At 39.0% G+C, this 14,096-nt stretch overlaps 1 protein-coding gene across 5 annotated transcripts in view; it reads left to right on the top strand.

Moving 5' to 3' along the window:
* RAD17 (RAD17 checkpoint clamp loader component) overlaps nucleotides 1-14,096 on the top strand; it is a 47,235-nt gene that overhangs the window by 20,555 nt on the left and 12,584 nt on the right. For 3 of the 5 annotated variants that reach the window (XM_080803920.1, XM_080803921.1, XM_080803919.1), the window contains exons 12-16: nucleotides 1,212-1,397; nucleotides 3,530-3,615; nucleotides 3,734-3,880; nucleotides 4,497-4,646; nucleotides 6,282-6,402. In XM_080803920.1, the coding sequence (XP_080660046.1) occupies nucleotides 1,212-1,397; nucleotides 3,530-3,615; nucleotides 3,734-3,880; nucleotides 4,497-4,646; nucleotides 6,282-6,402 (690 nt within the window). The remainder of the gene's footprint in view (nucleotides 1-1,211; nucleotides 1,398-3,529; nucleotides 3,616-3,733; nucleotides 3,881-4,496; nucleotides 4,647-6,281; nucleotides 6,403-14,096) is intronic. The other 2 variants (XR_013966845.1, XM_080803922.1) reach the window with 1 other exon arrangement.

The raw sequence follows: 14,096 nt of genomic DNA, 5'->3' as shown, positions 1-14,096 counted from the left end.
TTTGTTTAGTTTATATCTTTGTTTTTCAAAATAACTGTAAAGAAAAGTAAATAGGCAGCTTAATACAACTGAAATCAGAATTCTGTATATTTCTGTAGAAATATTAAGGAGAAAAATAAAATAAATAGAAAAATAAATGTAAGTGGTGCTTAGGTTCACTACTGGAATTATGGGTTGGGAAGGCTGAAGTAGGCCAGTTTGCTATCCTGTCACTTATAACATTATCACTCTTAGCTCAGAAATGTTAAAAGGAAGAAAATAATATTTTTTGAGTAGGTCAGGAACCGTATTAGCAATCATATATTGATTCCTTTAATTCTTGACCAGCTTAATGAGATAGACAATAATAAGAATCAAACCCAGATCCTAGTTCTTTCTGCTCTTCCAGGCTACTTTTCTTAAGGGATGCATTCTGAGTTTTGAACAGTAGATTGACCACTGAAATGTCAACACTGGCATATTCATAAATTGAAGAGTGCCCAAATTGGTAGAAAGGTAATACAGAATAGTTGTTGAACATGCACTACAGAACTGTGCTGCCTGGATTCATATCACTTAGAAGCTGATGCCCTTGAGGCAGTTACTTAATCTCTTTATATCTCCTATCTTTAATGTGTATAATAAGAGTTCTCCCGTAATCAAGTTATTTTGAGGATTTAATTGACTAATATCTATCATGCATCAAGAACAGTACATTAGGGGCGCCTGGGTGGCTCAGTGGGTTAAGCCGCTGCCTTCGGCTCAGGTCGTGATCTCAGGGTCCTGGGATCGAGCCCTGCATCGGGCTCTCTGCTTGGTGGGGAGCCTGTTTCCCTTCCTCTCTCTCTGCCTGCCTCTCTGCCTACTTGTGATCTCTCTGTCAAATAAATAAATAAAATCTTTAAAAAAAAAAAAAAAAAAAGAACAGTACATTGCACAAGCAGTGCCATAAGAAATCAAAATTATAGGCCAATATTAGAAAATGTGTTATTTCTATGCATAAAATTTAAAATCTGTGTCATGAGGTACTTTCAGGTGATGTTTTATTCCATTTTCATAGTGTAGCAACCCAAAGACAACTGTTACTCAATTCACATATTTTATAATTACAGTTTTTAGAAAAAATATATTTTAATTAGACTATTTAGTGTAACTACATAAAATGTTGTCAGTCTTATTTTTCATATTTTAATTTTATTTTCAATATTGTCTCTTGGATGTGTATTATTTAGGAGAAAACCGTTTATGGCCAAAGAAGAAAGCATTGTCTTCAGTAAAATCAGCTGCTGCACTGTCAAAATCAAAACAAAGGAAAAAAACTGATAGGGTTTTTGAAAACCAAGAGGTCCAAGCTATTGGTGGCAAAGATATTTCTCTTTTTCTCTTCAGAGCTCTGGGGAAAATACTATATTGTAAAAGTAAGAAAATCTTACTTTTTTTTTTTTAATCTGTTAGACATTAGTCTTACAACTAAAATTAAATACCAGTTTTTGAAAATGGGACGTATTTGGCAGTTAGGGGTAGGTCTGATACTGTTCGGCAAGGCTTGACACATAGCAGGTAAGTGTATTTAGATAGAGTGTTTTTAGACTGGGCAGGACTAAATGTAAAAACTACCATAGACCAAATATCCATGTCTTTAAATCTTTAAAAGTATAGTTTGCTGCAGGTAAGACATCAGTTTCTCTAGAATTTTAGTGGGAGGTGTTGGTAGCCCAAAGCCCTCTTGGGCCTAAACTCTGGACACCAGAACCCTAGGCAAGTTGCCAGGTAGCTTCAGGCTTCTTTGGATCTCCTTAATATTTTCTCTTCACTACCTGCTCTCTCCCCAACCATTGATGTCCTTTTTCCCTTTTCCTTCTTTAATGCCTGCTTCCCTTTAGTCCCTACACCTGGGTCACTGATCTCTAAGTTCCCAGATTGGTTTTCCCTTCAATAAAATCCCAGACTTCTGTTTTTCATGTAGAAAATATCAGTTCTTAGTGTGCTGATCCTGAAGGAAGAGAATTAGGATTGGGGGTGGGGGGCAGGATCTAACATGCCTTTATATAGATTGAAACAATTCTTAAAAATTTTGAAGGAAACTGTTCCCATAGTTTGGAACTGTTTTATCTGTTATAGCACAAAGTAAATAATCATAATGGGCCATTGAGAAAAGTTCTGTGTCGTGTCCTCAATTTCCTCTCAGATAGTTTTTCAAACCTCTTGTAAAATAGCTGCTTCAGTGGGTCATAAATAGTATGTGAATGGACATTCATTGAAGCTTCATGCTTATCGCACTTCTTACTATCTGAGACTAATTTTTGATTGCCAAAAACCCAGCTGTTTTAAACAACTGTTTTTATCTTCCTATAAAACTCTTGAGTGCCTCCCATACCTGTTTTCCATCTTCTTATCTTCCTTGCCTCTTTGTCTTCTGTTGTCTATTGCTGCTTCTTAGTCCTGGCATCCTTCTTATTTTAGACGAATATCTCTCAGTTTCTTCTTTCCAGGTAGTTGAAAATTTGGGATTTCTAAATGGAAGCCTTCATGCCATCCGAACAAAATGAAACAGGCACACTTAGATGGAAGTGAAGACACACTTCTGTCCTTGGATCTCTTACCTCTGAATCTGAGTGCCTCTTCCCACTGATTCTTTTCCTTCTACCCTTTGTTTTCCTTCTCAACATTCATTTATAACTTCTTGAATCAGGGAACAGGGTTTCTGTTCTCTCATGCAGAAAGCAGCTTCATCCTACACAGTAAAGAGAACAGTAAAGATCTTTATATTGAGAATGAGAATTAAAAGAAGAAAGCATGGGATGCCTGGGTGGCTCAGTCATTAGGCATCTGTCTTCAGCTCAGGTCATGATCCCAGGGTGCTGGTATCAAGACCCGCTTTGGGCTCCCTGCTTGTCAGGAAGCCTGCTATTCCCTCTCTGACTCCCCCTGCTTGTGTTCCCTCTCTCTCTGTCTCTCTCTTTCTCTCTCTCTGTCAAATAAATAAATAAAATCTTTAAAACAAGGGGCACCTGGGTCCTCAGTGGGTTAAAGCCTCTGCTTTCGGCTCAGGTCGTGATCCCAGGTCCTGGGATGGAGTCCCGCATAGGGCTCTCTGCTCAGCGGGGAACCTGCTTTCCCCTCTCTCTCTGCCTACCTGTCTGCCTACTTGTGATCTCTGTCTGTCAAATACATAAAAAAAAGAAAAAAAAAATCTTTAAAACAAAACAGAAGAAAGCAATGCAGAACTGAAAAGGTGAAATGCTGCAGAGTGCTTTGACAATTGGAGTATTTTATTTCTAGAAAAGCCAATAATCCAGGTACCAGAATTCTAATTTGAGTTCTTAAGAATAGTGATGATGAGAGACAACTCAATGTATATACAGCAGCAAGGCACTGTAATAGTGAGGCAACTCACATAAGCCTCCAGTTACTTAGTTTTTTTATTTTTAACATCTTGCTTAATATGTTTGGTATTATGTGTCTAAAGCGTTGAAAGAACCTTCCAATGAGTGGTTCTATGGAACTGTAGGTGGTGCTATTTTTAATAATTCCAGAAGTTTTTTTATAGGGGCATCTTTAGCAGAAATAGATTCTCCTCGGTTGCCTTCGCATTTATCAGAGTATGAGCGGGATACCTTACTTGTTCAACCTGAGGTAAAGTCTTTAATAATATTTAGTACTTTTTACAGGATATATATTATTTACATTTATGCATGTGTACATTTAACCACTGCATTTTACCTAAATTATGTGTGTATGCTTCTTTTTATAGGAAGTAGTAGAAATGTCACACATGCCAGGAGAGCTGTTTAATTTATATCTTCACCAAAACTACATAGATTTCTTCGTGGAAGTAGATGATCTTGTCAGAGCCAGTGACTTTCTGAGTTTTGCAGATATCCTCAGCAGTGACTGGAATGTAAGACATTTGACTTAACTGTTTTTGTTTATGAATATTTCCTCAGAATTCAGAAAGTTTACTTTTACTCCTCATTATTTGACATCTTACGTAACTTCTTTTTTTTTTTTTTTTAAGATTTTATTTATTTTTGAGAGAGAGACAGAGAGCACAAGCTAGGGAGAGGGGCAGAGGGAGAAGTAGACTCCCTGCTGAGCAGAAAACCCAACGCGGGACTTGATCCCAGGACCCTGGGATCCTGACGTGAGCCAAAGGCAGACGCTTAACCGACTGAGCTACCTAGGGGCCCCTTATGTAACTTTTTAATAACAGTAATAAAACTCTTGGTTTCAGATTAGGTTGTGATCTCATGGTTCATGGGATTGAGCCCTGCACTTGGGGCTCCTCCCCACACTCAGCAGAGAGTCTGCTGAAGATTCTTTCCCTCTGCCCCTCCCTGAATCACACATGTGCATGTTCTCTCTCTCTCTAAAATAAATCAATAAATACTAAAAAAAAATTGTGAACATACATTAAGTAAATATGATTAGTGTTTTTTTGGCATCAGCAGTACCAGGAGTAGCACTGCATTGTAAATCTCTTACTTTCTTTATTTTACATTTTGTCTCCTTTTTAGACACGGTCTTTACTCAATCAATATAGTATATCCATAGCTACGAGAGGTGTGATACATTCCAACAAAGCCCGAGGATTTGCTCATTGCCAAGGAGGAGGATCAAGTTTTCGACCCTTGCACAAACCCCAGTGGTTTCTTATAAATAAAAAGGTAAAAAAAGAATTTCAATTTTTTTTTAAAGATTTTATTTATTTATTTGATAGACAGAGATCACAAGTAGGCAGAGAGGCAGGCAGAGAGAGAGGGAGGAAGCAGGCTCCCCGCTGAGCAGAGAGCCCGATGCGGGGCTCGACCCCAGGACCCTGGGATCACGACCCGAGCCGAAGGCAGAGGCTTAACCCACTGAGCCACCCAGGCGCCCCATGAATTTTAATTTTTTGTAGGTAAACTTTATGGTATGTGAATTATATTTCAGTAAAGCAGTTATTTTTTGTAAGTTTTAAAAAAGTGTTTTATTTTAAGTAAGAAATAGTTGCTAACATCCGCAATTTTCATAGAATTATAGTAAGACATAAAAAGGACGCTCTTCTTAAATGCCTCATTATTTTTAAGGAAAAAACAGTAAAAATTTGAAAGCACATATTTTATTTCTTAGTTGACTATTATTGAATTCACAGGATCGTTACAGTTATCTTTTAGTTTTAATTAAAAATAGGGGCACCTGGCTGGCTCAGTTGGAAGAGCATGTGACTCAGGGTTGTGAGTTCAAGCCCCACATTGGGTGTAGAGATTACTTTAAAAAAAAAAAAAAGAGGAAGGAAAAAAGGTAAATCTTTGCTTTGCCTCTAACCATCTGGACAGATTATTTTACCTAATGTGCACTTAGTTTCCACAGCTTTAAATGTGGAGGATTCATTAGCAATCAAAAATGGGTGGCCCCCCCACTTTGAATACTGCACACAAAAAGATTTTTTTTCATGAATTTTCATCTTTAAAAAATGAGTGTAATAATTAAAATTCATATACAGATTTTTGGCTCAGAATTCCTCTAACTCCTGAAAAGAATACAAAGTAAGGCAGCACTGGTCTATGTTTTTACATGGCAGCAATCTGATCAAACCAAGTAGCATCTGTCCCTTGAAGATGGGAGTGGTGGGTACTACTTTCCCCAGCTGTCTCACTGCACTGATTTATATACCTGCCTGTCTCCTATAGCATCCAAATTTGTGGCCCTTGGACTATGTCATCTCTAAGATGTCTTCCAGTTTGTAAATCATATGGCTAAATATGAGCCTGCAATTCGTTACCTAAGACATTTTTCCAACAAATTTCTTGGAGAATTTCATGACTTTTAACCAGTTTATGTCCCTTATTGATTTGCTTTGCTCTTTATAACACGAATATTAATTTTCCTTATAGTTCCATACAGATTATCTCTCTAAAACTGTAAGGTCCTTGAAAGCAGATTGTGCTTCTCTCCTCCTCAGCCTAGCATTGTACCCATGTTAACTAAAGAAAATAATTTTTTTTAACTGAGAAACAAACCCTCACATAATTTGTGAGGTATGCTCATAAGCAAAATTCCTTTCGTTCTTAAGATTTTCTTTCTTTTACCTTTAAGTCTCTTAAAAAAAAGTCTTATTGCTGTTATGTCAAATAGGAAATAGTTTTATAGGTAAAATGCTTTATTAGGTAAGGCTAGGACAGTTATAAAAACTAATTACATAAACTCTTAAAAGTATGTGGAATATAAACACAATTTGGGATATAGTAAACTTAGTTTGTCTAGGGTTACATCTCCGTATTTTTTTACTTTTCATTTCATCTTTTTTTTTTTCTATACAGTATCGGGAAAATTGCTTAACAGCAAAAGCACTTTTTTCTGACTTCTGCTTACCAGCTTTATGCCTCCAAACTCAGCTGTTGCCATACCTTGCCTTGCTAACCATTCCAATGAGAAATCCAGGTAATAACATGGGTTTTTATTTATCCCAAGAATTAGTATTTTACAACTTTATAATTTTCTGTAGGTCATCTCATTGCTATATTCTAGTGAGCTAAGTTTTTTTTTCCCTTTATTTTTTGATCCAGAATTAATACATATTTTTTACTTAAAAAGGAAGAAAGCAATACAGATGTATATATAAAGTAAAAACTAAAAGTTTCCTATAACCACAGGTAATTCGTTTTAAAAGACTGAAATTCTTGTAGACTTTATTCTGTGCATGTACAAATATTAGGCATATGCTTTAATTGGCATATGACAGTTACCATGGATAGCACTCCATATTTTATAAATAAGTACTAAATCAGCTCCAGAGGTTGGGAAGTCCAAAATCAAGATACAGGCAGATCCAGTGTCTGGTGAAGACCTCGTTCCTACCTTGTAGATGGCCGCCATCTTATATTCTCACATGGCAGAAAGCAGAGCAAAGAGAAAGCCCTCTCTGATGTCCCTTTTATAAATATAAAAAATCTAGGATCATTTTATACTTCCCTGCCCTAGTCCTGGAATTAGGAATTTCAGGAGCCCTGGTTCCTTATAGTGGAAATGGTATTTAGGATTTAGGATCTGGGGGTACCTCGCTGGCTCTGTTGATAGAGCCTGTGACTCTTGATCTAGGGGTTGTGAGTTCAATCTCCATATTGGGCATATAGCCTAAAAAAAAAGAATTTAGGATCAGAACACTAGATATGGTCCTTGCTACTAGAGTATCATTGTGTCTAGGCTGTTTCAGTGGAACAAAGCTAGGAAGTGTGTGTGCGTGTGTGTGTGTAAACCATGAGTTCACAACAATACATTCTGTTTTAGCCTAACACCACAGAGTTTATTCTCACCTTTCCCAGTTTATTATCTAGTACTGGTTTAGACTACTTACATTGGAATTATCTGGAGATTCATTTATTTACTAGTTAAAAATTCAGATTTTGGAATCACAAACTCAGTTTTCCATATCAAGCTGTTTTTTCAAAAATCCTAATTCTGTTCTGTAGTGGATCTTTAATAAGGTGAGTATGCAAGACCCCTCATAGTGCTGGATTAACAAACATCGAAGGCTTTATAAAATTCAGTCAAAAATAAGGTGTTTTGGGAGTTTGCAAAGATAGCGGAGGCTAGGGGACCCTATTTTAGCCAGTCCCCTGAAGTAAGCTGGATATCTACCATACCACTCTGAATACCTACAAAATTTGCCTGAGACATAGGAAGATATATCTGGATCTTTACAAACAGATATCTCCAGCGGTTAATTTCGAGTTATGAAGCAGGGAGCCGTGATTCTATGGGCAGATATTGGAAGATAAATGGAAGTGGGAGGGAGCCTCTGGGATACTACACCACTGGAGCGCAAAAGCCTCTCGTGCTGGGGACCGAACACAGACTCGCATACTATAGAGGTGGAGGAAGGACTTTAGGGCAGCCCCCCAAGCCGAAACCTGAAGCTGCAGAGGCGCACATGCGAACTGGAGGTTGCTGACAGTTTTAGAAAGACAAAGGGCAGAAACATGGCTGGATCTGGAAGTGAGGGCTGAGAGTGCTTCTGTGGGGTGCACACAACCCAGGATGCTGCAGTTTTTAGCAGCACAGACAAAAACAGAGATACCGTAGCTTGGAAAGCTCACTGAAGAACAGACTGCGCTCTCTCTGTTCTGAGACAGAGGTTTGGATATGATCACTTCTGTTCTGACTCTTGGAAGAAATGCAGAAAGATGCCAGGGAAAGCTACCAGAGAACAAAAGCCTCAAAAAAACAGTTTTCACTGAGTCTATCCCCCACCAACAAGGGGCAGGGCAACTCTGCCCAAAAAGGATTGCCTGAGTAACAGCAAGGCAGTTCCCTCCCCTAGAAGACAGGATGGGAGAACAAGAGGCTGACAACCCTAAGGTCCCTATAAAATAGGGGCATCTTGCTTGGGTTGTGATCAATAATTCAGACTCTGTGCATTCCCTCAACCATCCCTCAACAGAATGACTAAGGGAGGAACCCCCAACACCAGAAAGATTCAGAGACTGTGACCTCTGCTACAGAACTAATGGATATGGATATAAAAAAAGATGTCAGAAATAGACTTCAAGGTAACATTTATACAGACAGTAGCTAGGATGGAGAAAACCATTAATGGCAACATATATTCTCTAAGGGCAAAAATGAGAGCTGATCTGGCAGAACTTAAAAATGCTATCAATGAGATCGAGTCTAATCTAGATACTCTTTTTTTTTTTTAAGATTTTATTTATTTATTTGACAGAGAAAGAAATCACAAGTAGGCAGAAAGGCAGGCAGAGGGAGAGGGGGAAACAGGCTCCCTGCTGAGCAGAGAGCCCGATTTGGGGTTCTATCCCAGGACCCTGAGATCATGACCTGAGCTGAAGACCGAGGCTTAACCTACTGAGCCACCCAGGCGCCCCGAATCTAGATACTCTTTTTTTTTTTTTTTTAAGTTTATTTATTTATTTATTTGACAGACAGGGATCACAAGTAGGCAGAGAGGCAGGCAGGGTGGGGGGAAACGGGCTCCCCACCAAGCCGAGAGCCCGATGCGGGGCTCGATCTCAGGACCCTGAGATCATGACCTGAGCTGAAGGCAGAGGCTTTAACCCACTGAGCCACCCAGGTGCCCCTAATCTAGGTACTCTTAACAGCTAGGGTAAATGAGGCAGAAGAACAAATTAGTGATCTAGAACACAAATGGATAGAAAAGAAAGAACAGGAGGAGGCCTGGAACAAACAGCTTAAAATCCACGAAAACAGAGAAATAAGTGATGCCAGAAATGTTCCAATGTCAGAATTATTGGGATCCTTGAGGGGAGGGGTGGAGAGAGAGAGAAGACTGGAAGATATAGTTGAGCAAATCGTAGCTGAGAATTTCCCTAATCTGGGAAATGAAACAACATTTGTGTCCTAGAGGCAGAGAGGACCCCTCCCAAAATCCAGGAGAACAGACCAGCACCCTGGCATGTAATGGTAAAACTAGCAAGTCTTAGAACCAAGGAAGCTATCTTAAGGGCAGTTAGGGGAAGAGATTCCTTACATACAGAGGGAGGAACATCAGAGTAACATCAGACCTGGCAGGCCAGAAAGGGCTGGCAAGACATATTCAGGTTACTAAACGAGAAGAACATGCAACCAAGAATACCTTCTCCAGCAAGGCTGTCATTGAGAATAGATGGAGAGATAAAGAGCTTCCAGGATGGGCAGAAACTGGAAGAATATGTGACCACTGAGCTGGCCCTGCAAGAAATATTAAGGGGTGTTCTATAAAAGAAAGACCCCAAGAGTGATATAGAACAGAAATTTACATAGACAATCTATAGAAACAAGGACCTCACAGGCAACATGACGATGACAAAATCATATCTTTCAATAATCACTCTCAACATGAACAGCCTAAATGCTCCCATAAAATGGCACAGGGTTACTGATTGGATAAAAAGACAGGACCCATCCATGTGCTGTCTATAAGGGACTCATTTGAACCTAAAGATACATTCAGACTGAAAGTGAAGGGATGGAGAACCATCTTTCATGCCAACGGACCTCAAAAGAAAGCTGGGGTAGCAATTCTCCTATCAGACAAAGTAAGCTAAAAGCTGTAGTTAGCGATACAGAAGGACACTATATCATTCTTAAAAGATCTTTCCAACAAGAAGATCTAACAATTTTAAATATCTATGCCCCCAGCATGGGAGCAGCCAACTACATAAGCCAACTGTTAACCAAAATAAAGAGACATACTGAAAAAAAAAAGAGAGATATTGATAATAATACATCACTAGTAGGAGACTCAACACTCCACACAATCACTGGTAGGAGACTCAACACTCCACATCTTAGCAGAAAATCAGCAAAGAAACAAGAGCTTTGAATGACTCTGTGGACCAGATGGACGTCATAGATAAATACAGAACATTCCACCCTAAAGCAACAGAATGCTCATTCTTTAGCTCACATGGAGCTTTCTCCAGAATAGACCACAATAATGGGTCACAAATCAGGTTCAGCCAATACCAAAGATTGAGATTATTCCATGTATAGTCTCATACCACAATGTTTTGAAACTGAAACTCAATCAGAAGAAAAGGTTTGGAAGAAATTCAAACACTTGGATGCTAAAGACTATTCTGCTCAAGAATGTTTGGGTCGGGGCACCTGGGTGACTCAGTGGGTGAAGCCTCTGTCTTCGCTCAGGTCATGATCTCAGGGTCCTGAGATTGAGCCCCACGTCTCTGCTCAGCAGGGAGCCTGCTTCCCCCTTTCTCTGCCTGCTTCTCTCTGCCTGCTTCTCTGCCTACTTGTGATCTCTCTCTCTCTCTCTGTCAAATAAACAAAATCCTAAAAAAAAAAAAAAAAAGAACGTTTGGGTCAACCAGGAAATCAAAGAAGAACTTAAACAATTCATGGAAACCAATGAGAACAAAAACATATCAGTCCAAAACCAATGGGGTACAGCAAAAGTGGTCCTCAGGGGGAAATACATACCATCCAAGCCTCACTCAAGAAAATAGAAAAAGCCAGAATACACAAACTATCTTTACACCTTGAACTGGAGAATCAACAACAAATTAAGCCCAACGCATGCACTAGAAGGGAAATAATTAAGATTAGAGCAGAGATCAATGAATTAGAAACCAGAAATACACTAGAACACATCAACGAAACTGGAAGCAGTTTCTTTGAAAGAATTAATGAGATCGATAAACCACTTGCCAGAATTATCCAAAAGAAAAGAGAAAGGATCCAAATTAATAAAAGTATGAATGAAAGGGGACAGTCATGTCTAACACCAAGGAAATAGAAACAACTATCAGAAATTATTATCAACAACTATATGCGAATAAATTAAGCAACCTGGAAGAAATGGATGCATTCCTGGGAAACTGGAAACTACCAAGGAAGAAATTGATAACCTGAATAGACCAATAACCAGTAATGACATTGAAGCAGTGATCAAAAACCTCCCAAAAAACAAAGAGTCCAGGACCTGATGGATTCCTTGGTAAATTCCACCAAATATTCAAAGAAGAAATAATACCTATTTTCCTGAAGCTGTTTCAAAAAGTAGAAACAAAAGAAAAACTTCCAGACTCATTCTGTGAGGCCAGCATTACCTTGATCCCCAAACCAGACAAAGACCCCTTCAAAAAGGAGAATTTCGGACCAATATCCCTGATGAATATGGATGACAAAATTCTCAACAAGATCCTAGCTAATAGGATCTAATAGTACATTAAAAAGATTATCCACCACAACCAAGTGGAATTCATCCCTGGGGTGCAACGGTGTTCAACATTCACAAATCAATGTGATAGAACACATTAATAAGAGGAGAGAGAAGAACCATATGGTCCTCTCAATTGATGCAAAAAAAGTATTTGAAAAAGTACAGCATCCTTTCCTGATTAAAACTCTTCGGAGTATAGGGATAGAGGGAATATTCCTCAATTTCATAAAATCCATCTGTGAAAAACCCACACCGAATATCATTCTCAGTGGGGAAAAGCTGAGAGCCTTTCCCTTAAAATCAGGAACACAACAAGGATGTCCACTCTCGCCACTTTTCTTCAACATAGTATGAGAAGTCCTAACCACAGCAATCAGACAACAAAGAGAAAAGGTATTCAGATTGGCAAACTAGAATTCAAACTCACTCTGTTCGCAGATGACATGATACTTTATGTAGAAAACCCAAAAGATTCCACCCCCAAATTACTAGAACTCCTACAGCAATTCAGTAATGTGGCAGGATACAAAATCTATGTACAGAAATCAGTTGCTAAATCAGGAAACAACAGATGCTTCTGAGGGTGTGGAGAAAGGGGAACCCTCCTACATTGTTGGTGGAAATGCAAGCTAGTGCAGCCACTCTGTAAGACAGCATGGAGGCTCCTCAAAAAGACGAAAATAGGGCGCCTGGGTGGCTCAGTGGGTTAAAGCCTCTGCCTTTGGATCAGGTCATGATCTCAGGGTCCTGGGATCGAGCCCCGCATCGGGCTCTCTACTCAACAGGGAGCCTGCTTCCCTCTCTCTCTCTCTGCCTGCCTCTCTGCCTGCTTGTGATCTCTCTCTGTCAAATAAATAAAATCTTAAAAAAAAAAAAAAGATGAAAATAGAGCTACCCTACAACCCAGCAATCGCACTACTGGGTATTTACCCTAAAGATACAAATGTAGTGATCCGAAGGGGCACGTGCACCTGAATGTTTATAGCAGCAATGTCCGCAATAGCCAAACTATGGAAAGAACCTAGATGTCCATCAACAGATGAATGAATAAAGAAGATGTGGTATATATACAATGGAATACTATGGAGCCATCAAAAGAATCAACATTTGCGATGACGTGGATGGAACTAGAGGGTATTATGCTGAGCAAGATAAGTCAATCCGAGAAAGACAGTTATCATGTGAACTCCCTGATATGAGGAATTTGAGAAGCAATGTGGGAGTTTGGGGGGTAGGGAAAGAAAAAATGAAACAAGATGGGATCAGGAGGGAGACAAACCGTAAGAGACTCTTAATCTCACAAAACAAACTGAGGGTTGCTAGCGGGGGGGGGGGGGGGGGGGCGGGGGAGGGAGAGGGTGGTTGGGTTATAGACATTGGGGAGGGTATGTGCTGTGGTGAGTGCTGTGAAGTGTGTAAACGTGGCGATTCACAGACCTGTACCCATGGGGCTAATAATACATAATTATTGATATTAATTATTAATATAATTGATAATTATAATTATAAATATTAATACATAAGAATTGATATATTAATAAAAATTTAAAAATAAAAAAATCATTTGCTTTCTAATACACTAACAATGTAACTGTAGAAAGAGAAATTAGAGAATAAATTCCATTTACAGTAGCACCGAAACCCATAAGATACCTTGGAATAAACCTAACCAAAAAGGCAAGGGACCTATACTCTAGAAACTACAGAACACTCATGAAAGAAATTGAAGAAGACACAAAAAGATACAAAAACATTCCATGTTCATGAGTTGGAAGAATAAATATTGTTAAAATCTGCTGGCCAGAGCAATCTATACTTCCAAAGCCATCCCAATCAAAATACCAATGGCATTTTTCAAAGTGCTGGAACAAACAATCCTACAATTTGTATGATGGAATCAGAAAAGACCCCGAAGCGCCAAGGGTATGATATTGAAAAAGAAAAGCTGGGGGCATCATGTTGCCTGATTTTAAGCTTTATTATAAAGCTGTAATCACCAAGACAGCCTGGTACTGGCACAAAAACAGACAAACATAGGCCAGTGGAACAGAATAGAGAGCCCAGATATGGACCCTCAATTCTATGGTCAAGTAATCTTCAACAAAGCAGGAAGAAATATCCAGTGGATAAAAGACAGTCTCTTCAATAAATGGTGCTAGGAAAACTGGACAGCTATATACAGAAGAATGAAACTGGTCCATTCTTTTACACCATACACAAAGATAAACTCAAAATGGATGAAAGACCTCAATGCACGACAGGAATCCATCAAAATTCTAGAGGAGAACATAGGCAGTAATCTCTTCAGCACTGGCCACAGCAACTTCTTTCAAGACACATCTCCAAAGGCAAGGGAAATAAAAGCAAAAATGAACTTTTGGTATTTCATCAAGATAAAAAGCTTCTGAAAAGCAAAGGAAACAGTCAACAAAACAAAGAG

Source organism: Martes martes (genome assembly GCF_963455335.1).
Source record: "Martes martes genome assembly, chromosome: 5".
In the NCBI taxonomy this organism is placed as follows: Eukaryota; Metazoa; Chordata; class Mammalia; order Carnivora; family Mustelidae; genus Martes; species Martes martes.
The sequence above is the reverse complement of the archived record's forward strand: the minus strand, read 5'-3'. Positions and strand labels throughout refer to the sequence as shown.